At 46.3% G+C, this 27149-nt stretch overlaps 1 protein-coding gene across 9 annotated transcripts in view; it reads left to right on the top strand.

Annotated features, from left to right (window-relative positions):
- Positions 1 to 27149, top strand: part of SYT7 (synaptotagmin 7) — a 215023-nt gene that overhangs the window by 148212 nt on the left and 39662 nt on the right. For 5 of the 9 annotated variants that reach the window (XM_075566944.1, XM_075566943.1, XM_075566948.1 and 2 more), the window contains 2 exons: positions 11785 to 11916; positions 12516 to 12734. The exons of 1 other annotated variant lie outside the window; for it this stretch is intronic. In XM_075566944.1, coding sequence (XP_075423059.1) covers positions 11785 to 11916; positions 12516 to 12734 — 351 coding nt within the window. Of the gene's footprint in view, positions 1 to 5113; positions 5997 to 11784; positions 11917 to 12515; positions 12735 to 27149 lie in introns of those variants that run through there. 3 more of the 9 variants (XM_075566949.1, XM_075566946.1, XM_075566947.1) reach the window with 2 other exon arrangements.

The following is a 27149-nucleotide window of genomic DNA, read 5'->3' as shown; positions in this document are numbered from 1 at the left end:
GACTGCGTGGCAGTCGAAACGTTGGTTCTTTTTTGCTGAAATAAATTTGTTATGTTGAAGACCGAGTGCCTGGACCTTACCTTCTACATGTGAACTCCTGGGGACGTTGCAGGACTGTCCCTTTTTGTCTGTGTGGCACCGACAGGTGATATCTGAGTCATACAGAAGTTTTTAGTGTGCCAGACTACCTTCTTTCATTGACTGTTATATAGTTTAACACGTCATCTGCAGCCACCTGTGCTGGGAGAGGGAAGGTGGCTGTGTTTGGTGTATGACGGAAGACAGAGTGTGGCCCAGGCATAGAGTAACAGGCTTTCTAAAGTTACTTGTGCTGGAAGTTGAAGGGAAGAGTATTGTTGCCATGTCTGAGCCCACCATTGATTGACATGTAGCCACCTTTCCCTATGCCTAAGGGAACTACGCAGACAACTACGCGCGCTGCTGTACCTGTTTGTTCACAGGAGGCCTAAGCCTCCGCCTCTGGGAGCCTGGGGTGAGCCATTTCCCCTTGCAGTGCAGTGCCTCCACCTATGCGGGATCCCAGTGTTGGTGGGATAACCCCTCACAGGAAGCAACACACAGTAATAAGTAATACACCACACAACGTATATAAGTAAGCTTTACTGTACACACAAACTAACATACAATAACCTGTACCCACAGTATAAACAGTTACCCAACACGTGGTGGTTCCCCCAAAGTACTGAGGGCGCCGTGGCACCAATACCCCTGGTGTCCAGTCCCAGCAATCCCACCCAAATGTGAGGTAGCGCTACCCCCTGTAGTTGTAGGTGCAGTTGGGTAATGCCTGGGTACTCCAGTACCCAGGTGTTGCTTGGCGTGGTATTTTGGAGCGGGTCCCACGTAGCGGGGCCTCCACCACACATCCCCATCTTTCCTAAAGGGTCATTATCCTCCTCACAGTGTGAGCTCCAGCCGGAAGGTCTCACACAATGTCTCTGGATCCTGTGACCTGGTCCCAGGCCGCAGGGCTTCGCGTGACCATCCAGTCACCGGCGCAGAAATAACAATAAGGGGAAGAGTCCCTATCTGGGGCCTTCCCTACAACACTCCGCTACTGTGGCTCAGGGCCTAACTGGGACCTAGAAGCAAGATCTAGGCCTAGCCCAGGAAGCACTGCTCCCTGGACACTACCTTCTCCTTTGCTTCCTCTGTCAGGACTGACTCACGGGCTTTCCGCACGCGGAGGATATCCTGTTCCTCACAGTGTTCGCATCCCATTGGCTGGTACAGTCCTATGTGCTGCACTCCCTCCCTCTAGGGATTCTGGGACTTGTAGTCCCGCGGCTGCATCAGCTGAGCCATCCTAAAATGGCCGCAGCTCTCTTCACACTGCACATGCGCGCCTCGCCACATTGCGCATGCGTGGTTAACAAAATGGCCGCTCCCACACTCCCGATTGCGCGGAGCTCCAGCCAACTACTTGACAGCTCCCCCGCACCGGAGGCAGGGTAGGGGGACTCGACTACAGACATAACATGGATACAGAATGCAGCAGCTTCTGCATCTATAGATTTAGGAAATGAGGTATTTGACCTTGAGATCTTTATCTCTCTGTATTTACTCCCAAACTACACCCTTCTGTCCTGTTCCATTACCCACTGTGCTAGCAAGCTCTGTATCTCATCTTATAAGACCCCATCTTTGGAGACCCGCAGATAATTCTCCGTACATTCGTGCTCCTTATTTCCCCACAGGCACATGCTTCTGTTACCAAAGCTCTCCCTCTTGTCACTCCGCTCTCTGCCGCCTCCTTAGCAAAAGCCCTCCTTTGTTCCTGTGTGTCGAGACAAGAGATAGGATCAGATAAGGGAGATGAGAGCGTGCATGGGGGGGAAAGGGGTGGAGGGGAGGTTATTAATTAGGCTCTCGTTCCTGGAGCACGTGGCTAAAGGACATGAGGCAGTCTTATTGCACATCGATCCCTGTGCCTTTGTGTCCTGCGTGAAGGTCAAGCTGTCACTTTGCTCTGCATGTCTTTGTGTGATCATGGGGCTCCCGCTCCTGAATAAACATCCTGACTCGGAGCTGCAGTCCACAACTCCACAGCCCTTAATGTGTCGCTTGCCCCTCCGGCAGCGAAGGGGTCAAAAGCGGCCTGTCCCCCCTCTTTTAAGAAAAACCTATTCTGAGCTTGTTTCTGTAAAGTAGTAATTCTGTACGTTTAAAATATCAACAAATCAATAGCCATAAAATAGCTAAGTGAAATGATGATTTGCCTGCCATGTTCAGTGTTCTGCGTCTTATTTATCTATTTATAAAATGTTTTACCAGGAAGTAATACATTGAGAGTTACCTCTCGTTTTCAAGTATGTCCTGGGCATAGAGTTAAGACAAATAATACATGGTTACAAACACGGTTACATAAATGAACAGGGTATACATTATATGCAAGACATTGCAAGCTCAGTTAAATAAAATATATATTATAGGCTTATGAAACAGTTACAGACCAGATCAAAATGTGAGACAGCCTTACTTTTGAAAGAACTTACACTGGTGGTGGATGTGAGAGTCTCCGGTAGAATGTGCCAGTTTTGGGGTGCACGGTAAGAGAAGGAGGAACGGACGGATACTTTGTTGAGCCTTGGGACCATGAACAGTCTTTTGGAGTCAGATCTCAGGTGATAGGTGCTGCATGTGGTATGGGTGAGGAGCTTGTTCAGATAGGTGGGTAGCTTGCCCAGAAAGTATTTGAAGGCAAGACAGGAAAGGTGAACTTTGCGCCTAGACTCGAGTGATGACCAATCTAGTTCTTTGAGCATTTCGCAGTGATGTGTGTTGTAGTTGCATTGGAGAACAAAACGCATATTGAATTATAGAGGGTGTCAAGTTTGCTAAGGTGGATTTGGGGTGCTGAGCCATATACTATATCTCCATAGTCTATAATTGGCATTAGCATCTGCTGTGCGATACGCTTTCTGACCAGCAGACTTAGGGAGGATTTGTTCCAGTAAAGTACACCTAGTTTGGCATAGGTCTTGGATGTCAGGGTATCAATGTGCATCCCGAATGTTAAGTGGGAGTCAAACCATATGCCCAGGTATTTAAAATTGGTGACAGGAGTCTCTCTGCCTTTCAGTTGTCTACCTCCCGCGATGTGTCCTTTGTGGCTCTGCCTGTGACCATATAGTAACAGCAACAAGGAGTGTTTAAAAGGAGTGGGATTTTAAAGCGACAGTCCGAGCATGCGTATTTCTTTGTGATTTTTCTTTTGATCATAGGTTTGAAGCAGGAGGTCTCTAGAGCTGAACCTTGTCATTTTTAGCTCGGGGACTCCCTGCTTCCGGAGATACTTTCCTCCGTAGGGGGTGCCAGTCACTGCTCCGCTAGCTAGGGTTCACGTCATGTCGTAGTTCCAAAGCTCCCGACCCCTAAGGGCCAATAGGAAACCATTTGTTACTAGGTTTGGCTTCCTATTGGCCCGTGTGACGCGGGAGCTTTAAACTTTGCCCACATACCGGCACCCCCTTCGGAGGACTGTATCTTGAGAAGCAGGGGATCCCCAGAGCTGAAATAAATGGGGTGCAGCTCCGGGGAGCCCCTGCTTTAAACCTATGTTAAGAAATAATAATAAAAAAAACCGCATGAATTGCTCCTGATGTCCACAAGACCTGGAACTTCCTGTCCATTGTTGACTTCACCAAAAGTGGCCACACGGCAGCGCCTGTTGTACAATGTTTGTAAACATTCATAGCCTCAATATGCTTTGAAACAACCACAACAACAAAACAATTAGCAATCAGAAAAATAATTTCATTTCTCAGGGTGCAGCCTGCCTTTAATAATTTGCAATCCTCATATAGGCCCATATTTAGTAAGCGACGCTACTCCACAAGAACAGGCCACAAGCAGCACGATTCTGTAAGCTCCGAGATCACCAATCGGAGCGGTCCCTAGCGGAAGCCCCACTGAAATCAATCTGGGCTTCTGTGTCGGGCCGCACGGAGTGGCGGCCACGGAGATTATAGATTGTGCCCCAAGGTGTCTTCGGGCAACAACGGGTGTGTTGTTAAATAGCACCGTTTAGTTAATATTGAAAACGAGAGGTAACTCTCAAAGAATGACTTCCTGGTCATTTTTTTTTATAAATAAATAATATAGGCCTAGGTACTGTGCACTGACAGAATAAGTAATGTACTGTGCAAAGCGTTTATGCGGTGTGCAGCCACCTCCGGGGTGTCATGTTGCAACCAGGTTGCAGGCACACTTGCTTTGCACGGCAGCCTGCAAACCCCATCAATGACATCATTCTAACTTCATTGCATGGGGAAGGGGCAACTGAGGCACCCATCCGACCCATGGTCGCCCTAAATTACTTGCGCAAAAGTACGTGAAGAATGCAATGAAATACTTGGCTGCTGCAGGCTTGTTTAACCTGCCAGGGACGCCTACAGTGCAGAGGCGCCCGTTTGTGTATGCCAGTCCTGGCCCCGCTTCTATAGGGAAACTCCAGTTCTTTTGTACAACAATCAATGCATAGCGCTGACTCTGTACACAGCACTGTACCCAGAATCTTTCCAGGAACCTGCGCCGTTGTAAGCGCTTACAATTTGAGCGCACGGGGAGAAAACGTAACGTGCCCACGACGGAGGCGCAGCGTCCTTCCCGCTGCGGCGCCTGCACCCCGGAAGCTGCAGAGTTAATTGGTTTACCCTGAATTTCTTTTCACACAACAAACAGGCGCGATGTTCTCGCTGACACCAGCTGTATTATTTATTCCTCGCTGTACCGACGCACTTGTTTTATCATCAGCACCCTTAAAGCATCAGCCTGCCCCGGCCTTCAGTTCTTTTATATCGTTAGTTGCATTTATAGCTTTTTATCAATTTGTTTTGCTTCTTGTTCTTTGCAACGCTGGGTTTTTTTTTAAACCCGATGCTTCGTTTGAAATGTCCGGGGGGTTAAAATGGCGCAAACCCCTGTGCAGTGTAAAGGTTACCATAGTAACCTCAAAAACTACTGTAGATGAAGAAAATCATGATTTTAAACACATGGGGAAAAAAATATATTTTCTTGGTTTAACAGAGCAAGACATGTTTAGGGGGCAGATTGTTTACTTGTCTTTGGACCATAATTTGATATTTGAGTATGTTTGTGTTAGTGTGTGACACAAAAATACTACAAATATGGCTGCAGAGTCACCAATGGAAAGTCGCAACGTTGTACAGACAGTCCTCGGTTATCCAACGGAATCCGTTCTGGAAGTAGCGTTGGATAGCGACACCGTTGTTAAGTGAGTCCCATGTTAATCAGTGGCGGTGAGTGGCGGATAATGCATTCCGGCGTCGGAAAAACGGCCCGTAGGGTTGCATTGTAAAGCGTTGCATATGCCATGGGTTGTAAAGTGAAACGTTGGATAGCGAGGACTACCTGTACTCCTGATGACATTGCAACTTTCTTTTGGCCACCGGAGCGAACTTGAACCAGTGGATAAAACCAGCTGTATCTCTCGGGTGGTGGAGCCATGGGGGTCGGGGCACCGCGGATCAGGTAATGAATAAAAAAAATATATATTACCCCATAAGGAAAATTGAACAGCGCAGACTGCTGCTTTAAATGTGGCTATTTGGGGTAGAAAGACTGATCCTAAGAGACAGCAGATCGGCAAGGTTTTATATCAATTGTTTCAGCTCCAGAAAACCCTGTCCAGCTGTGCATACAAGACCTACATTTCCAGCTCGCAGGGTCCTCTGGCCGTGAAGGCGTTAACATCTGTCCCCTAATTTGCTCGTGCATCATACCGATACAGCCCAGGCAGCACTTCAAAGACAACTTAAACATGGTGATTATGTGATAATGACAATCCGTGAGTAGATCATCGAGTGATCTGCGAGCTACTTATCAGGCGGCGGAGGGTGGAATCAGCTCACACTCCGAGGCTACGAACCAAGGCAATAAGCTGCATATTGTGCCGTTAGGTTGTCACTGAGAGAATCGTTCAGTCCCGTGGCTCTCAGCGGCAACGTATCAAGGTAACTATGCATCTATTTGAGCTCAGTGCGCATCGACTGAGGATTTGGGGGGAAATCAGCAGTAAGTGACACATTGAAAGTGATTTCAAATCCAGTTTGTCTGGAAATGGATCTGCACCACGCAGAGTCGGGAGACATTAACGGCTAAGGGGGATTTGGTTTGAGATCCTTGCAGTGCTTTAATGCGATTTTGCAAGGGGCGAAATCGTTACTCTTCTGTTTTAAGGTTGTATAGAGGGTGAGACCCTAGCTATGTTAGAATGGCATGTTTTTGTGACCCACACCCCATATTATGCGTGTATGGGGTAAGATCTGTATTTTCGTGACCGTTCTGTGAAGGGATTGGGGCTAACGTCTCATGCTAATGTCATTATGAGCTCTGCATGACCTGCATGTTATGCCATGCACTGTATGTGGAATACAATGGCGTTTGCTATGGTCATGCATAATGGGATTTATGATGTGTATGGAGAATTCGTAGGGGTTTTAGGTTTCCCTGTTAACTGGCCCTGCTGGCAGTAGAGGGATTGACTGATAAAATCCCTTTCAAGTCTGTTAACCGAGTGCGTAGACCACCAGTTCCTTCCCATTAACTCCTGTGCCTCCCATTATCCCCATTAGGTTGCAAGCTCTGCAGGGCAGGGATCCATTGGTGCTTGCGCTGTGCAACATCCTTGGTAATATTAAAGCGGCTAGCTCCCAGGTTCTGGATGTGACCTTCGCTTGAGCTTTAACCTTCCCTTCGTTTTGGTAGTTTAGCCAAGTGCTGCAGGGAGATTGAGGGGCAGTGTGCTTCTCCGCCAGGAGGCATGACAGGGTTAAACCCGGGTCACCGGGCAGATCTGCTAACGGGAACAGACACCAGATTGATGCAAAAAGAACCATAGATGCAGAACAGATCAGTCAGTTTCTAACACACTAAACAATAGTCTGATTGAAACCTGGAGACCTGTGTGCATTTGCTTCAGGAATTCTACTTAAAAGTGCATCCAAGGTCTATTCCTGACAACGATAAGAGACAGAGTGAGCTGGCATTTTAGAAGCTTCTGTGCCCCTTTTATAGTACTTTAAAATGTACATTGTTGTGTGTAATGCAGCCAGCTGTATTGTGAAGATATTATATGAAAGAGCTATATAAACACCTATCTGTCATTTCCGTTAATGGAATTGGCAAGGCAATTTCATAAGCTTGTGTCTGTGAGTAACACCATCATATTCCCACTGAGTTTGTCCCAGCTGTCATGTTTCCCAGTAATATATATCCAATACATTGGCACGGCTGTTACATCTGAGCAGCGATAATAGAAAACAAGTTGGTTGGGTTTTTTTTATTCCCCCTGCTTGTGGGAAAGGTTCTTGACTCGGTGATGAAATAGACGTGCAACCAGCTTCTCTTTTGAGATGCAATGTGTCTCTTTCTACTGGTTAAAACCATTACACGCACAAAACGCGGGAGCAATTGGCGAATTAATTAGGGTGCAGAGCAGGGAAGAAGTCTGATGGGAGCCTTTGAAGTTCCTGATGAATTCGCTGCCGAGCCACTTGACTTCAAAGCCTTTGCGAGTCTGATCCTGGCCGTGCTAGGAGATGGGAGCAGAGCAGAGCCGGTCTTATTAAAGCAGCAGCTCATCTCATTTAAGCAGCTATGAGGCGTGTGGCACTTCTGTGCTTGTGGGAGCAAAAGTCTCTCTGCCAACACTCAGCTGAGTTTTCTCCTACTCATGTGTTTCTAATCTGAGTCAGGGACACACACATTGTCAGTGCTATAACGACTATAGGGGTTATTCATTAAGCTGCGACAGTGCCGGTCAGGGTACTATCACATGGAAACTCCCCATGCAGTCAACAGGTGTTTCCGTGCAACAGTTCCCCAGATCGGCATTATCACAGCTTAATGAATAACTCCCTCTGGCCCTTATTCCATATGCTGTGACGCTGCATCCCTGCAGAAGAGATAAGCTCCATTCAAATGAATGGGACTAAAGCCTTCTCCAGAATTAGCTTCACAGCACATTGAGCAAGGGCCTATCTTGTTAGAGCATGCCACCACCAATATCATGGTCTCTTGGGACCTTTATCCTTTTTAAAGGTCTCAAGAGCCCAGATAGGAAGCCTGCAAGGACTAATGTCTGTGAGATTTGGCAGTTCTAGGTCAAGAAATGGCAGTTTTATGGAAGAGTACAGATTTGTTTTATTGGTGAGATTCCGTTAAAGTCTATGATGGTAAAACCAGACTGGCCCAGTCAGTAAGACACACACAGGGGCCTAGTCTCGTAGCTTTGAAGTGGTCGTTGCCAAACAGCGGTGGTTTGGTATGTTCAGAAATAGCAGAATGAAATGTGGAAACAAACTGTTTTCATTTTGAAGAACCGTGTCTATAAAAGGTGCCAACCCGCCCGGATTGGACGTGCTTTTGAAGCGGAATGACCTTAGGTGGTGCAAACTCAATCCCCAGTCTGACTTATGGGTTTTTCTCTCTCAGCCAAACCCATATTTCAGGCTCTGGATGTAACTCGCAATACCAATTTCGACACGCTAGAGGTGGCATGAAAAACAAAATATACGTTTTCCAAAGCAGTTTGCATAAGAGCTACAAAAATTTCAGTTGGAGGCTTTTTCGACAAACCGATCGGATTGGCAGAGCCAGAGTGAACCCACTTCTATAAAAGCCTTTTAGACATGGATTGGACATGTGATTACAGAATAGCAAAGCATGCCAATTCGATTGGAAAGGGCTCTTTGGAAGCGGATTGACACGCTTCAGAGCTACGAGAATAGGCCCAACAGAATCCGTGGTAGTTGACACGACTGAGTGTGTGAAATGTTGGTGGTGGCATTATCTCCAGTAGCAATGTGCGTGTCGGGTATCCGGTCATTTCTTGTAGAGGACACAACTTCACCAAAGACCATATACAGTAGGTCGCTCTCGTGCCTTTTGGAATGAAATAACTTAGGCTAAGGCCCCGTTGCGCACGTCCGCACGGCTTTCTTGCTTGCCGGCGGCGCGTGCAACTCACCGCACCGCGATTTGCGGTCTGCTGGAAACTTTTTCCGGCGCAGGGGGGCGTGGCCAAAATGGGTGGGGGGCGCGGCCATGACGTGAGGGGGCGCGGCCATGACGTGAGGGGGTGGGACCGCCCGTCAGCTGTTCAGCCCCTCAACTCCTCAGCCGTTCAGCCCCTCAACCGCTGAGCCCCTCAACTCTTCAGCCCCTCAACTCCTTACACACAGACAGGCACTCACGCACTCAGGCACACACAGACAGGCACTCACGCACACACACACACAGACAGGCACTCACGCACTCACACAGACAGGCACTCACGCACTCACACAGACAGGCACACACACAGACAGGCACACACGCACTCAGGCACACACACAGCCGAACACACAAAACAGACACACAAGCAGCTCTCCTCCCCTCCTCCTCATTGGCTGACTCGCATACCACGTGACGCGTCAGCGCTGAAAAGCACAATCCGGTTGTAGCTCTAGCAGGCTGACGCGTCACAGTACGTAGTCAGCCCTGCCGGACGGAGGCAGCGGGGGCAAGGACCATTTGATTAAGGGTCTGGTGGCCCGCGGCCGGCCGCAGCGGGTTCGCAGCCTTACACTTTCTGATCCCCTTATAATCGTAAAAACCTTCCAATTATTTCCTCCTTTCAACCCCAGAAAGACCTGCCAGGCACTTCTTTGGCAGCCAAGAGGTACACTCTTTTGACTTTATTTCCTTGTTCACCTTCTGTACTTTGTAATATTAATCTCTTTGAAAAGGAGACCGTGACGTCCTCATGGAGGTATCTGCTCACATATCTGCTGCTTCTCTCTCGCACTGTATGTGACAGTTATGTTCCTCAAACAAGTGGCAACCAGACCCGTGATGCCAAAGTGTTGGGCGTGTGATGGAAAGAGGGTCTCCATTTTTACACATGACCCACTGAAAAAAAGCACATGAGTACGGTTGTGTCTCAAGCTACAAGATTGTCCATTTTGGTTGTATAACAGGGCTGGGGGCCATTTATAACATGCATCTGTTGACATGAAAATATCAATGAGGAGTGCTCTGATTTTGCCCGACATGTATTAGTAAGTGATACGGAGAGTAGTTCTATGGAGCAATAGGTGGAAATAGAGACAAGTTATTTAACTGAAGTATCACAAAAGGGTGTCTATTTTGGAAGCTTTTGCTTTTATATTTCACATCTTCTATACGTCAATGAAACTATCTGATCTGTGCCGGATTTATCATCATCTGTCAAAACTTGCTTTGTTCACCCCCCCCAAAAAAATCTCTTGTATCCGATGCTGCAAGTAAAAATACCACGTTGTGAGCACATTCACATGTCTCAAACAGGTCTGCAACCCTGCTTTTCATCGCCATCTCTTAGCATGCAGTGCTTCTGGGTAATGACATGCAAATGAGCACCCAGAATAGGTTGGTTGTTAACATTCCCTGAAATTCCAGCTGGTGTGAAGGATACCTGTTGACTTCCTACTATGAAGACACCGTAATATATATTCGTGCAGAATTATTTTAAAACCGTGCAAGGAGAGACCCAGAGGGACCTCTGTTTATTTAGTACATGAAATAAGTATTCACGAGTTTGTATAATATCAGAGAACTGACCGCACCTTCACTGCTAATCTTACGGCAAACTTGGACGTCACCAAAGCAGGGAGACAGTCAACAGTTCTGCGATACCATGTTTGGCTCATATTCAAGGTTTGCTCCAGGCTGATAAATCGTTTGCCAGTTGTAGGAATAACAAAAAAACAGCATTGTTTTTTAATCAATGCCCGGGAAGTATTTAATGACACAAGAAGTAACCACGGAGGAGCAATGGATTAAGGGATGAAATCAAACGCAGACCAGGGGAGTCTCCGTTTCGTGAGAGCATCACAGCCCGGATCATCTTGTTAGAAGTTAGCAGCCTCCCTCGGTAAAATCCACGGCGTGGCACTTGTCTTTTCTTTTAAGCCCTCGGGGTTTAGGGAATTCTGATGACAATCCCTGAGATTAGTGGATTTATCGCTGTGTTTAAAGGAGCCATTTGACATGGAGTGATGGGTGAATCACTAGCTGCTGCTGCAATATATATATATTTTCTGACCTGTCCTTATTAAAACCCGTCCTATTCATAGCATTGGAGGAAACGCTCTGTAAAAGGTTAGGATGAGTAAGCACGATGGAACTTTTTAATGAGTTTGAGGGCCTGCTGTTGATCAGCACGCACACAAGGTTGACCCAGCCCAGACAGGCATCTCGCTAATAAACAGGAGTGATCTTACGATGCGCTGTGCCCTGTTGGTGCACGACGAAGGATTGCTGGAGGATAGGAGAGCGTACAACCCCTAACTAATTAAAAGGTCCACCGATTCAGATTCGGAGTACTCTGGCTGTTGCACAGAGTACGCTAATTAATTTGGGTTCATGATGAGCAAAAGAGGGAAAACCGATAGGTGAAGGAAGAGGTGACTCTTCTCTGTGACATAATCAATGCTTCTCTTTCCCTCCCTCGCTTTCAGACCTGGGATCTGCTCTCTCTGCTGCCAGCTCAACCTCACTATAATAAACTCTGTTGCCTCCCTCTCCTCCCCGACAGAACCTGGATGCATTACCCTGCTTTGATTAACAGAAGAACGCCTCTCTCCTCTCTGTCTCCCCGCACTTACAGACCACTCTGTGACACTAACTCCCTTCCTTCCCGCTCGCTCCCTGCCAGGGATTCAGGTTTTTTCTAGTATTTCTTTTTTTTTTGTTTTTTCTCTTTTTCTGCCGATCTAGTGATCTAGACAAAGACTTTTGGAATAACAATGACAGCACAGCCCACCAGAAATGGAGCTCCTACCCTCCCAAGGAGTTTATCCTAAACATTTCACCTTACGCCCCCTATGGTGACCCAAGGCTGGCCCTCAAGTGAGTCTCTCTATTGCCTGGTTTGGTCGTATGTAGTGAGTATGTACCACTCCCTGCCTCCTCTCACGCGCCTCCTCCCACCTGCTCCTCTAACCCCCTCCTGCTCCACTTCACTCCCATGGGCGGATAAGCCATGGAGACGAGCAACCCCTCCTAGCTTCCACTAACGGATGCGCCTCCTCCTCTAGCCTCCTCCAGTCTCTCCTCCCCCCTCCATTGTAACGCCAGGAAGGGTTGCCCGTTATAGCCAAATGTGCCGTACATCTGCACTGTGTGGTCTGGTTCACTAACACGCTTTTTTTCCCCAGTGGCTGGCTGTCTAGTGCCTTTCCCGACAGATTATTTCCATGTTAACCCTGTTGTTGTTTCTTGAGATGTGGAACTTTTTACCGTCATTATTCCCGGGCTGCCGTCTTCCTCCCTCTTCTAACGACCGACGCTTTGGGTTATTTTGCTTTATTTTTTTTTGCAGTGCTGATCTTTCTCTCTTTCTCTCTTTCTCTGTCCGTCTTTGTCTTTCTTTTTTTTTTTTTTGGTTTCCTCCGTCTGTTTTGTCTTCACATTTACGTGTCCTTTCTTTGCACGTGGTCACGGCGCAGCGGCACTCTGTTGTCCGGTAGTAAGTCAGCTGCATGCGGCACCTCTGGGTTGATGGATAAGGATGGCCGGCTGGGGGACAAGCAGTTTCGCAATGAGAGCATGAAGATCAGTATGTCTTCCCAAAGCCACCACAGCGAGCCGGGCCTGGGGAAGCCAGGGAGAGGCCGATGGCACACGGTGCAGAGCCACCTGGCGTCCGGGAATCTCAGCCGAACCAAGTGAGTGCCAGAGAAGTCCAGCAACAAGTACCCACCCATCCAGAGAGAAAGGCAGGGCAATCAAGTGGTAGATAGGGCTGTGAGCTTAGGGACCAGGGGCAGATGCAGACACAGCAGGAGTGGTACGCTTACAGCAAAAAAAGCCACCATCCCACCTGAATATAACAGTGCATCCTGCTCTCAGCTGATGACTCTGCTGGTATGCATAGCTGATAGCTCCTTCCATCCAATACAACGTCCGGCTAACTCCTCATTACCTAATGGATTATATTAGCCCAACACCGCCAGAGGCGGCCTGCAATGTATTGCTCTGCACGTTTATACAATGCTCTGCCAGGCCCCTGTGGTAGAAAAGGGGTTAATATAGGTTATGACTGTCTCTGGTGATCAGACATGTCACCTCCTCACTGGTTTTCCGTCAGTCTCACTGATGTTTAGTATCGGCGTCTCACAGACTTCAGTGGAGTGTCACTAGAGCAAATCAGTATTGTCTTCACTACAATACTACTTTATGGGTCGTAATAAATCACTGATTTGTTTTTTTTTTGGAGGTTGACATATGCTTCACTCTCCGGTCCTAAGGGTTTGGGGAACATTTCCTCTGCTTCCTATAGCTCCCGATTTCATAGATGTCAACTGCCAAAAACCCCAGAAATCAGTGAGATTTAAAGGTTTGAGCCACAAAATTGAATTGTAATGGAAAAGTGATGATTATTTTCCAGTGATCCTATGAATTCTATGAGATGCTGATGCTCAAAATCCGTGAGGCTGACGACAAATCCATGGGATTCAACGATAATTAGTGAGAGTTGACAGGTCTGTGAAACCAAGATGATGCAAAGGTTCATGGGAGAGATGAGACAGGCAACAAAATCAGCCTGTAATTAACCTGTGCAGAGAAACCCAAGAACATAGAGCAGGAGTGGCCAACTCCAGTCCTCAAGGGCTGCCAACAGGTCCGGTTTTAAGCATATTTTGCTTCAGCACTGGTGGCTCAGTCAAAATGACTGAGCCACTGATTGAACCACCTGTGTTGAAGCAAGGATATCCCAAATACCTAGCCTGTTGGTGGTCCTTGAGGAGTAGAGTTGTCCACATCTGGCGCAGAGCTAACAAATGTGCCAGGTTATGAAACAAAGAAAAGCCCGGGCGCTCCCTGATTAAGTTCTTAAGAACAGGGTCAATGTAACAATGGAATTTACAACCTTATAAACAAAGGTCCCCTCTGGTTCGTCTTCTTGTCCTATGGCTCAGACCCCAATAGGGTCCTTATCCAGGATCCTTATTAGTACAGGGATATAGAGAGAGAAAGGGGGAGCACAGGTTGAAGAATTTGGGGTGTCTGGAGTATCTAATTAGATATTTATGGGTGTGTTTGAAAGATATAATAAATCACTTACACGGCCTTGTGTAAATGCTCTCACAGCAAGGTTTACTTGTCTTGGTGTTCCCTCGGTCGGTTGCCTTCTTCTTTTCAGGACTTGGTTTTCTTTCTTGATGTCTTCAGCGGTCCTCGGCTTACAATGAGGATGTCTCCCTCGGAATCAATAGATTAAAACAATGTTTTAGAGGGTGATACAGGCAGTATTGATAAAATCCAATGATATATATATTTATATTTATAAGGCAGTAAATACTGCCAGTACTCACACGGGCTAGTGTGAGTACAATCCTAGGGGAAGGTATCTTTTTATCCAAAGTTGATCTTAGCACGTAGTGATCTATAGATGTATTAGGGGTCTGATATGTAATGATAAATATAAAAAATGATACTCACACGGCCTTGTGTGAGTGAATGCACATCAAGGTATCTTTATCTTGACAGTCCCCTTTTTTCTTCTTTTCCGGTTCTTGCTCTTCTTCCTGATTTTCCTCGGTGGTCTTCAACTTCCAGTGTGGTAATCCCCCTCGGTGTGAACAAATAGGAAAACAATTGTTAGTGGGGAAACGTCAACATAAATCAGTGGCTACCCACTAGAAGAGCACGAGCAGATACGTCAAAACAGCAAAATGCTGCAGGCACTCACACGGGCAAGTGTGAGTGTAGTCCTAGGGGAAGGTATCTTTTTCTCTTTTGGTGTCTTTAAATCTGGTGCCCTGTAAGGGTAATGGTGGTCTAATATATAGGTATATAAGAATCAAATTCAAAATGATACTCACACGGCCTTGTGTGAGTAAATGCACATCAGGGTATCTTTGACTTCTTTGTGATACTGATAGTATTGATCTCCAAGTGCCAGTGTAGGTAGAAAACCCCTCCCTGGTGTAGATGTAAAATTGAACACTATCGCGATTTTCGTGGGCTACAACAAAATTTATTAAAGAACACTCTAAAAACGGAACATATTTAAAAACAATAGAAAAAATGCATAGAAAGAAAAAGCCAGCCGTCTGAAAGAAATTTGCTCGTGGGTCTCGTGGAGCGCAGCTAACTTGCTCCGCGTCCGGATATAGTGCCGCCTCCTCTCAGATCCACTCCTTGACGGTGGCTGTGCTGGGTCACAATTGCCTAGTGGTCAGAGCCACGAACCTTAACCCCAAACTACGGAGCCTGAGGAAGACCAAAAGTCGAAACGCGTTGCTCTGACCACTAGGCAAGCAAGTTAGCTGCGCTCCACGAGACCCACGAGCAAATTTCTTTCAGACGGCTGGCTTTTTCTTTCTATGCATTTTTTCTATTGTTTTTAAATATGTTCCGTTTTTAGAGTGTTCTTTAATAAATTTTGTTGTAGCCCACGAAAATCGCGATAGTGTTCAATTTTACATCTACACCAGGGAGGGGTTTTCTACCTACACTGGCACTTGGAGATCAATACTATCAGTATCACAAAGAAGTCAAAGATACCCTGATGTGCATTTACTCACACAAGGCCGTGTGAGTATCATTTTGAATTTGATTCTTATATACCTATATATTAGACCACCATTACCCTTACAGGGCACCAGATTTAAAGACACCAAAAGAGAAAAAGATACCTTCCCCTAGGACTACACTCACACTTGCCCGTGTGAGTGCCTGCAGCATTTTGCTGTTTTGACGTATCTGCTCGTGCTCTTCTAGTGGGTAGCCACTGATTTATGTTGACGTTTCCCCACTAACAATTGTTTTCCTATTTGTTCACACCGAGGGGGATTACCACACTGGAAGTTGAAGACCACCGAGGAAAATCAGGAAGAAGAGCAAGAACCGGAAAAGAAGAAAAAAGGGGACTGTCAAGATAAAGATACCTTGATGTGCATTCACTCACACAAGGCCGTGTGAGTATCATTTTTTATATTTATCATTACATATCAGACCCCTAATACATCTATAGATCACTACGTGCTAAGATCAACTTTGGATAAAAAGATACCTTCCCCTAGGATTGTACTCACACTAGCCCGTGTGAGTACTGGCAGTATTTACTGCCTTATAAATATAAATATATATATCATTGGATTTTATCAATACTGCCTGTATCACCCTCTAAAACATTGTTTTAATCTATTGATTCCGAGGGAGACATCCTCATTGTAAGCCGAGGACCGCTGAAGACATCAAGAAAGAAAACCAAGTCCTGAAAAGAAGAAGGCAACCGACCGAGGGAACACCAAGACAAGTAAACCTTGCTGTGAGAGCATTTACACAAGGCCGTGTAAGTGATTTATTATATCTTTCAAACACACCCATAAATATCTAATTAGATACTCCAGACACCCCAAATTCTTCAACCTGTGCTCCCCCTTTCTCTCTCTATATAAATGTGCCAGGTTACCCTGGGTTATAAATGGTGCTAGGGCCCAACTAGTCAAAGCAACTGTTGGGTACCCAGCAAGTTCACAGGACCCTTATTTATACTGGCCGTGACCATAAAGCAGAAACTTCAACCTCCAAGGACCAAAATCAGTTCCAAACCAAAAGCCGACATTATAGTAGAAGTACAATGTACTTCATCAGTGAGAACCCATTGAAGTCTCTAAAACGCTGATGCTACAAATCAGTAATACATCAAATCAGTGAGAGATGACGGGTGTCCATAAAAGGAAGCTGGTATTAACTCATTACCTAAAAAGTGTAGCGAACAGTCCGCCGCAGGGTGGTGCTGGTGTTAACCCCGTTATTTACCTTTCTGATCAACCAGGCAGTGCCGCTTGATATAGTCAATATGTCTAGTTTTTTGTATGCTCTTTGAAAAGCCACCAAATTTGATGGACGGGTTAACCAGACAAGTTAGTTAGCGGCTGCTCTCAGAATGCGACCTGCTATATTTAGAATGAAAGAAAACATACTTCTGGGCAGTGTTTATGCTATCTTCAGGTAATACTACAGTATTTTTTTAGTTACTGAACTGTTTTTGTTTCTATACAGACCTTTGCAAACGAGGGTCATGGGAGGTGCTAATGTTTGAAGGAACCTAAGCAGATATAGGCCTATAGTCTTTTCCATGGGACATCTTCCTACACTTTACAGCCCATTGACTTGATAGTGGTTAATGGCCAATAGTCTTGGCGGTCGGTGTACTTCACTCATCTGTTTTTACCACAAACCATATGTTTCACCTATAGTATCTCTACACAGGAATGTGGGATGTTTAGTTTTTTTGGATGATTAACAGTAAATGCATTACCTAGGGATTCAAGTTCTAGGTTTTAACGGACAAAACTCTGGAAACACACCACCGATTTCATAATGTTGAGCTTCCGGTTAAACCCGATTAAAAAAAAAAAGGGAGAGGCAGCATACGGGGAGTATTAAAAACAAGTGCACTGGTTATACACACCAAATTCAAAGTGATAAACACCGATTTTTAAAATAAAATGAAAACACCAGAAATGCACACAAAAAATAAATAAACACAGATTTAAAAGAAATGTAAAAAAAAAAACACACAAACCGGAAACCATAGTTATACCTCATCATTGTCAATAGAGCGTTCTGTGCCAAGCGCCAATAATATTTGGATGGGATAACAGTTTCAGTGTCCCTGCATAAATAGGGGCCCCGTGAGCTTGTTGGGACCTAACCCGTCGCTCTCTCTGCCCTTCGCCACCTTTACACCAGGGATAAACCGGGACATTTGGTTGCTTTCCACTTCATAGGGCAATTGCTGCCCATCTCCTCTTCCACTGCGCCTTTGCGTATTCCAGGTGTCACCGACTTGTTAACTCTCACTGATTTTCAATGAGTCTCATTGATTAGGAGTAATTCCCACTGATTTTTTTTAGCATCATCGTCTCATAGACTTCAATGGAGCCTCGCCGATAATATTCTCAGTGTTTTCCATTCTTGGAGATTAACATCCCTGATCGGGATCCGTAGGAAGGAGAAGATATTATTCCGCCCAAACCATTGGCTGTGGTGTCATTTTTGGGAGAAGCTATTGGGTGCCCTCCTTGCCATCTGCCTTAGCAAATGGTAGGGAGCTCCAGGGGGGGGTTAGGCAGCTTGGTGTTGAGGCTGGATGATGGTTTGGACACCTCTCCTGGATCTTTATCGAAACCTTTGATCGGCCATCTGAAGTACACACTAAGGGAAAATCCTGTTCTAATTACTTTTTTCTACTTTCATTTTGAACAAAATGTCTACACTTGATATTATTTAACAATTTCAAATCTAGGCCCTGAAGTCCCTAACCGAGGCGTCACCATGGCGACCACAATTCTGCAGGAGCCGGCACAGAGGCACAGTGCAGTGCTGCCTGTGGCAGATAATTATACCCTTCACTGCCAAAGGGGCCAGCACAGCAGGGCAATGTATACCTGTAACACGCAGAGCAGTGTATGTCTGTAACACGCAGAGCAGTGTATGTCTGTAACATGAACAGCAGTGTACACGTATGTCTGTAACATGCAGAGCATTGTATGTTTGTAACACGCAGAGCAGTGTATATCTGTAACACGCAGAGCAGTTTATGTCTGTAACACACAGAGCAGTATAGATCTGTAACACGCAGAGCAGTATATATCTACAACACGCAAAGCAATGTATATCTATAATACGCAGAGCAGTGTATATCTATAATACGCAGAGCAGTATATATCTAGAACGCACAGAGCTGTATATATCTAGAACACGCAGAGCAGTATATATATATAACACGCAAAGCAATGTATATCTGTACCACGCAGAACAGTGGATATCTATAACAAGCAGAGCAGTATATATCTAGAACACGCAGAGTAGTATATGTCTATGACACACATATATGTAACATGCAGAGCAATATTTCTATAACATGCAATCCAATATATATATCACGCACAGAGCAATGTATATCTATGTCATGCCAAGCAACATATATCTGTAACATGCAGGATATATTATATCTATAAGATACCTAGCATTTTACCTGTAACATGTTGGGAATTATACCTCTAATTGTTTATTTGTAAACATATTCCACAGCTCGGTACAGCGGGGGTACAGAGTGATATATAAATTAAATAAACAAAATGATATACCAAATAAGGAAAAACCAGCATAAACAGATACAAAAGATAACGAGGGCCCTGCTCAGTATTATAACTAGAACATGCTGAGCATTAAACCTATCACATGCAGGGTATTATAAATATAACATGCAGGGTATTATAAATATAACATGCAGGGTATTATGCCTATCACATGCAGGGTATTATAAATATAACATGCTGGGCATACCTATAACATGTAGGGTATTATAAATATAACATGCAGGGTATTATAAATATAACATGCAGGGTATTATAAATATAACATGCAGGGTATTATGCCTATCACGTGCAGGGTATTATAAATATAACATGCGGGATATTGCACCTATCACATGCAGGGTATTATAAATATAACATGCGGGATATTGTGCCTATCACATGCAGGGTAGTATAAATATAACATGCGGGGTATTATAAATATAACATGCAGGGTATTATAAATATAACATGCAGGATATTGTGCCTATCACATGCAGGGTATTATAAATATAACATGCGGGATATTGTGCCTATCACATGCAGGGTATTATAAATATAACATGCAGGGTATTATGCCTATCACATGCAGGGTACTATGCCTGTCACATGCAAGGTATTATAAATATAACATGCGGGATATTGTGCCTATCACATGCAGGGTATTATAAATATAACATGCAGGGTATTATGCCTATCACATGCAGGGTATTATAAATATAACATGCAGGGTATTATGCCTATCATATGCAGGGTATTATAAATATAACATGCAGGGTACTATGCCTATCACATGCAGGGTATTATAAATATAACATGCAGGGTATTATGCCTATTACATGCAGGGTATTATAAATATAACATGCAGGGTACTATGCCTATCACATGCAGGGTATTATGCCTATCACATGCAGGATAGTATGCCTATAACAAGCAGGGTATTATACCTATAACATTCAGAGTCCTCCACTATAGCCGCTGTAGAGCACATTGCACGAATCCCGGGACCAGGAATCTCTTCCCATTCTCCATCGTCCGGTGCTGAGCTCAATCTGGATCTTCATGACAGAGCGTCGGCTCCGACATTCAGGGGGCCCGGCTTGTATTTTAGGGTTAACTGGTAGTTGGATAGGGCAGCCAACCACCTGTGACCGGTGGCATCCAATTTGGCAGAGGTCAGGATGTAGGTCAACGGATTGTTGTCGGTCCGTACCTCGAAGGAGACCCCGTAGAGATACTCATGTAGCTTATCTACAACAGCCCACTTGAGTGCTAGGAATTCCAGTTTATGGACTGGATAGTTCTGCTCGCTCGGCATCAGACTGCGACTCACATAGGCTACTGGCTGGAGGCCCGCACGGTATTTTTGATGTAGTACTGCTCCCAGCCCATTGAAGCTGGCATCCACGTGCAGGACATACGGTTGATCTGGATCTGCATTGGTCAGGACAGGAGCTTCAGTAAGACTGTTCTTTAGCTCCAGGAAGGCCTTCTCACAGCCGGAAGTCCACTTGTCACCGAACGGCGTTCAAGGGGTTGCTGCTTTCTGCCGAGGGTCTTCCGGATAGATCTTCAGCAAGTTATTGAGAACTTTGGCCTTACTTGAGTATCCCCTCACGAATCTCCGGTAGTATCCGCTTCCTGGAATCCCAGGAAGGAACAGAGCTCCATCACGTTCTCTGGTCTAGGCCAGTTCCCTACCGCTTCCACTTTGGCTGGGTTGGTGGCCACTCCTTCCATGGATATGATATGGCCCACATAGGTGACCCAGGTGCAGCAGAATCTGCATTTGTCAAGGGACAACTTCAGACCTTCCTTCTGTAATCTGTCTAAGACCTTCAGGAGGCAGGGTTCGTGCTCCTCTAGTGTCCGTCAGAAGACGATGATATCGTCTAAATAGACCAGACACACTCGGGGGTTCATGTCTCCGATAGTCTTTTTCATCAATCTCTGGAAAGTGGCAGGTGCCCCACAGATGCCTTTGGGAATCCGGGTGAACTGATAAAACCCAAGGGGCAGATAAATGCTGTTTTCTCTTGGTCTTCAGGTCTGATGGGGACCTGATAAGGTCTAACACGCTGAACCACTGACTGCCGGACAAGGCGTTGAAGATCTCTTCAATCCAAGGTAAGGTGTATTGATCCGGAACCGTACGATGATTCAGGGTGCGATAGTCCACACATAGGCGCACAGAGCCGTTCTTCTTCCGTACAATAGGGGATGTATAGGGGCTGCGGAACTCAGTCACGATGCTAGCATTCTCCATCTCTTTCAAGACCCTCACATCGTCCACATCTCTGGGAGCGATGCGTATGGAGCGCTCTCAGAACGGGGTGGCATTGTTCAATCTAATCATATGTTGAGCACTGTTGCTACAGCCTACATCCATTTCAATGGTGGAAAACACCTCTTTGCGCTCAGCCAGCTTGTCACTAAGTCGCTTCTTCCACTCTGGTGGCAAGAACGATGCTCCAAAGTCGAATTTCAGTCCGGGAGGGGCTTCCCGCACGATAGCAGCGTTCGTATGAACCAGGGGTTCTATTTGAGTGACTGGGTATATCCGGCCCAGTACTTGACCGACGTCAAACCGAATAGGGTGAGGCGAGATATTGTGAATGGACACCGTGAACCGACGAGGAAATGGGGACTTCCACTCCTTCATTTCTGGCACCACCTTGAACACTCTCATCGCGCCCTCTTCAGGTGTAGTTTCCAGTGAGAAATACCAGTCCGTTTCATCATGGGCAGGGTAGTTAGGTACAGCTGCCATGTGTCTCACTCCCCCGGGTGGATTATCTGTCAACCCCTTCTCATGGTTGAAGAACTGTCCGAAACATTCTTGGGCAGAAATTCGGTAGCACTCTCCTTTGAAGGCAAGGACGACAAGGGTATTTACACTGCTTCTTTAAGGTATGCCCGGATCAAGGATCACACCACATTGGTCTCTAGTATGATGGGAAAATTCAGATGTTCCCTGGGTTCAGGACACACCAACGCTTCCACTTCCATGGGTTGAGTCGTGTTGGTGTTAAGCTGCGGTATATCCAGCATCACTTGAATCACTCCATCGATGTGGTAGTCTTCGCTACTGAGGCCCCATAACTTTATTTTCTCTGCCGACTGCATAGGCAGATGTTGGAGGTGCAGATCATAGAAAGATCGGTAGATGACAGTCACTTGAGAACCAGTGTCCAGCAAAGCGGGGGTGTAGACTCCCTCAACTAGTCCTCTGGCTGCAGCTCCTAGTCGGTTATATGCATCCTGTTGGTGCTCCTTTTTGGGTCTAGCCATGGTGCCACTGTCCGAGGAGGTGGACGGACACTCTGCCGGGTGAACGGTGAATGCCATGGCTCCGTGGGTGGAGGTTGCTGACTTTGGACAGTCCCTTGTAAAGTGACCTTCTGTGTTGCAGGTATAACAGTGGATACCTTGGGTCACACTGGAGCTAGGATTAGGGGCCGAGGTCTGGGGGTCTTGCATGGAGGTTCCTGGGGGATGCTCTCCTCGGGATTCTCTTTCGCACTAGGCTTCTTGGATGGGTTTACCTTGCTGTCTCCCTTGGTAGACTCCTAAGACGTTTTGGGAGTATGGAATCGCACTTGTACCTCCTGCTTCTTTATTTGACCTAACAATTCCGTAAAGCTAGGGGGTTTCTCCGCCAGAAGGGCGCATCACAGCATAAGGGCTATAGGATGAGAGGGTAAGGATCCTTTCAGAAGCTGCTTGAATCGGTACTCATCCACGACTAGTGCAGCAATGACTTACTTGTAGAGTAAATTCCACAAAGCCAGCTGTATGCGTCGGACGAATGTGGACAGATCCTCTCCCTCTTTCTGCCGGAGGGCATGGAACTGTGTCAAGGGCTCATCTTCATCATCCTCAACACCATAGGCCTGGGTGAGGAGTTCTACCACCTCTTGGGTGGTGGCTTCCCTCTCTAGCTCACGGTGCATTCTCACAATATTGGCTGCTGGGGGCCTTAGGCATTCGACTATCCGCTGCATCTTCACGGTTCCGAACAAGACCATTCTTTGAGCACTTGCAGGGTATGGTCTCTCCAATCCCCAAACTCTTCTTTCCCTGCGGGGGTCAGTGATACCCCGGAGAAAGTTTTTAACTTGCGGTAATGGTGTGACTGGGAGACCTGCACACGTTTGTCAGCCAGTAGCTGCATTGCCTCTCCGAACGCAGGTTCTCCCTCAGAGCCAGAGCTACTGCGGCCAGATCGTCCACTTTGCCAGGATGTTATGCTAGCCTCACTCTTGCAGGGGCCTCCTGGGGAAGGGGGAAAATCAGTTTCTACGTCCTGGTTAGGGACCGGCTCTGGGCTAGGATCCTCCATTTTGACTATCAGTGCGGGGTAGATAATAAGACACTCACTGGGTAGGACTCCCGGCAGGAGTAGGGCTTGAGGTCCACTCTCCTCGCTTAAATCACATCGGGCGTTAATTAGGACCATGCTCCAGGTAGGGGTGGGGTCCCACTATCGGCCCAGAGGCTGAGCTGCGGCTAACCTTGGCAACCTCCTCAGGGCTAAGTACACTTTGTATGAATGGATATTGGCCGGGACATAGCCGACGGCCATCACGTGGCGGGAAGGAACCTGGAACTCCACTGCCGGACCTCCTGTCTTAACAGTACAAACATGGTTTCCTATAATTTGGCTCTACTTTTCTCGAGCACCCCAGGTAATGAATCTCAGCAGCGCCACCAAATGTAACCCCCTTTCCCTATGCCTAAGGGAAACTGCGTGCGATTACGCGTCTTGCTGTTACCCGTGAGGCTCACAGGAGGCCAATGCCTCCGCTTCTGGGGAGCCTGGGGTGCTATATCTCGCGGTGCAGCGCCTCCACCTATGAGGATCTTAGCGTGGCGGGATGAAACAATATACTCAGCAATAAACAATATCACACCAGATATTATATAACTCGTGTTTACTGCGGTCCCACAGTATGCAAACAATACACTACACACAATACCATAACATAATACCACAGTACCCCTGTGTGTTCCCCCCAAAGTACTGAGGGTGCCCTGGGCACCTTGAACCCCTGTTGTCTGCAGAACAATTCCCACCCCAAAGTGTATGAAGGTAGTACTACCTTCCCTGTGGTGTGGTGGTGCACAGTGGGTACCTTCCTGGCTACGACCAGGGAATTAGGGGGATCCTCTGTTAGCAAACCTGCATCCATGGTCCCACGATACAGGTTTACAAAATTTCCCTCACGGTGGACACGTGCAGTCTCGTCCGAAGGTCACAGATCGCTGCGTGGACGTCCATCCGATGGCGCGGGTTGTGGATCTCTAAGGGGAAGAGTTCCTGTCTAGGGCCTTCCCTACAATACTGCACTAAAACAGTGATCGGGGCCTTAGGGCAAAGTTCTCTCCTAGTCCAGGGGTTTACTAGCTCCCTGAACACATCTGTCCTCTTTGCTGGCTCCCTCAGGACTCCTCATGCTTCCTGGTTCGCGGAGGATATCGAGAGACTCTCAAAATGTATGTTCGCGCCTCTTTGGTTGGGACGGCCCATGTGACCTATCCCCACCCCGAGGCTTCTAGGAGTTGTAGTTCCGCTTGGTTACTTACGGAGCCATTCCAAGATGGCCACCGCAACTTTCCCCCGATCCGATCCAAAAGAGCCCTGAACCTCCCGGGCGACACCAGCAGGCTGATGCAGGGCAGCTCCCCCCACTTGTGGGCAGGTAAGGGGGACCCGGCTACATATATATATATATATATATACAGTGGTTGACAAATCACCAAAAAATCTACTCGCCACACAAAAAAATCTACTCGCCACCTAGTACCAAACGTGTGCTGCTTGGGCCAATATTTACTCGCCCGGGGGTTAAATCCAAATGTATAGGTTTGTCGAACACTTTATATATATATATATATACATGTGTGTATATATATATATATATATATATATATATATATATATATATATATATATATATATATATATATATATATATATGTGTAGCCGGGTCCCCCTTACCTGGGGGGAGCTGCCCTGCATCAGCCTGCTGGTGTCGCCCGGGTGGTTCGGGGCTCTTTCGGATCGGATATTATGTATATATATATACAGGCCTAGCATTATACCTATAATATGCAAGGCATTATATAAATACTATGCCTAGCTTAATCTGTACCTTTAACATGCCTAGCAATACAGTATATAACATGCCTCACATTATACCTATACATGCACTGTATTATATATATGGCATTATACTTTTATCTTACTGGATATTATACCTATAACATACAGGGCAGTACACCTACACCTATATCATTGCCCTGCTGGCATCTCTCACAGCCTGTGTGTGCAGCTTTATCCGGCCTCGCTCCTCCCAGAAAGGGCTTAGACCCCAGCCCCCTCTTACATTTCGACACGTTGATTCCTTTTTCATCCCAGAAGTGTTTGCAGTGCGAGATGAGTTTATAAAGATGCTATAAAAAGCTTTCCCCTCGTCCCACTCACCACCTGCCTGGCGTGGAACACGTGCCTCAAAAGGCAAAGTGCCCGGTGACAAATCTGCCAGCTATTGCACCATGCAGTGCAACCTCCTGTCCCTGCAAAGGGGGCAAAGGATCAGTTCTGCCATCTTTTTTCTTACCCAATTATTTATTTATTTTTAAACATGGATAGGAAGGGGGGAGGGGCGGGGGGGGGGGGGTTACTCCGAACAGTGTTAATTTCAGCTCTGCGGACCCCCTGCTTCCTGAGATTACCAGGAGAGGAGCCGACCGCTCCTGGGAAAACAAAATGGAGGCTTAAATCTCCCCCACGTTACACGGGCCAATAGGAAGCTGCGACGGCATCCATCGAGGCTTCCTATGGGGCCCTCGTGACGCAAGGGTTTTAAACCTGCAAAAGGTACTGGCAACACTTTCTCCGGTAAATATCTCGGGAAGCATGGGGTCCCCAAAAACCACCTGATTTCTACCTACTTATATATGAAACAAAAGGGGGGAGGTAAGCTTGGGTTTCCCCTTTAGCTACTGGTGTACAACACCAAGTCATCTTGACAAGTCCAGCGCAGTTATTACGCCCCCAACGCTCACCGTTCTGTGACCACACCACCCACACAGTAGATCTGGCCCCTGCAGTGGTTGATGGGCCTTTTAAACACCTAGTGATTCTGTGTCCGCTCGCATGATAAAATTCGATATATCCTAAATGCAGGGGCACGGCTTTTTCTTTTCAAAAAGATTTGTGCCGTGTGATATTTATGATGTAAAAGAGAAAGATATTTTTTCTTTCAGTGGAACAGTATGGGTGGAAATAAAAAAAAAAGCTGTGGTACCCTGAGATTTTTTTTTAATAACAAAGCAGTGGTACCCTGGCTTTTTAAATATCAACGTAGTGGTTCCCTGTATTGTTTTATAACAGAGAAGTGGTACTCTTTACCCCTTACTATCCAGTAGTACCCACCCATTGGTGAGACCAGGAAGTCTCAAAGTTTACTTACACCAGTGCTCTCTGTTCATCCACACATTTTATATATATATATATATATATATATAAAAAGAAATGTGTGGATGAACAGAGAGCACTGGTGTAAGTAAACTTTGAGACTTCCTTTGAGACATGTTTCAAAAATGTTGGAACAATATATAGAAATAGCCATTGGTCCAATTAGATTGTGCACAGACTGAAGTACAGAGCTAGACCATATGAATGCGTGATGCTAAAGACCACAACAGGGAGATGGGTAAATGAATGAATAACCAGATAATCATGGGGGGACCCCTAAATATAAACTTGATAGAAGACAGGTACTGGGTTGCAAATCCTGGATAATGAGCTCACTAATAAGTGACGCTGATGTGAACAATAAAACCAGGAGCGATGAGCATAATCACACCCTATGATGTACCAAGTGTCAGAATAATGTCCTGAACAGGAAAACATGTAGCAAGCCGTTAACTCATGCTGAGTGCTGCAACGTCCATGCGATCCGCAGGTAAGGGGTGTGC

Source organism: Ascaphus truei, chromosome 12, assembly GCF_040206685.1.
Source record: "Ascaphus truei isolate aAscTru1 chromosome 12, aAscTru1.hap1, whole genome shotgun sequence".
Lineage (NCBI taxonomy): Eukaryota > Metazoa > Chordata > Amphibia > Anura > Ascaphidae > Ascaphus > Ascaphus truei.
This window is presented reverse-complemented; position numbering and strand designations above follow the sequence as displayed.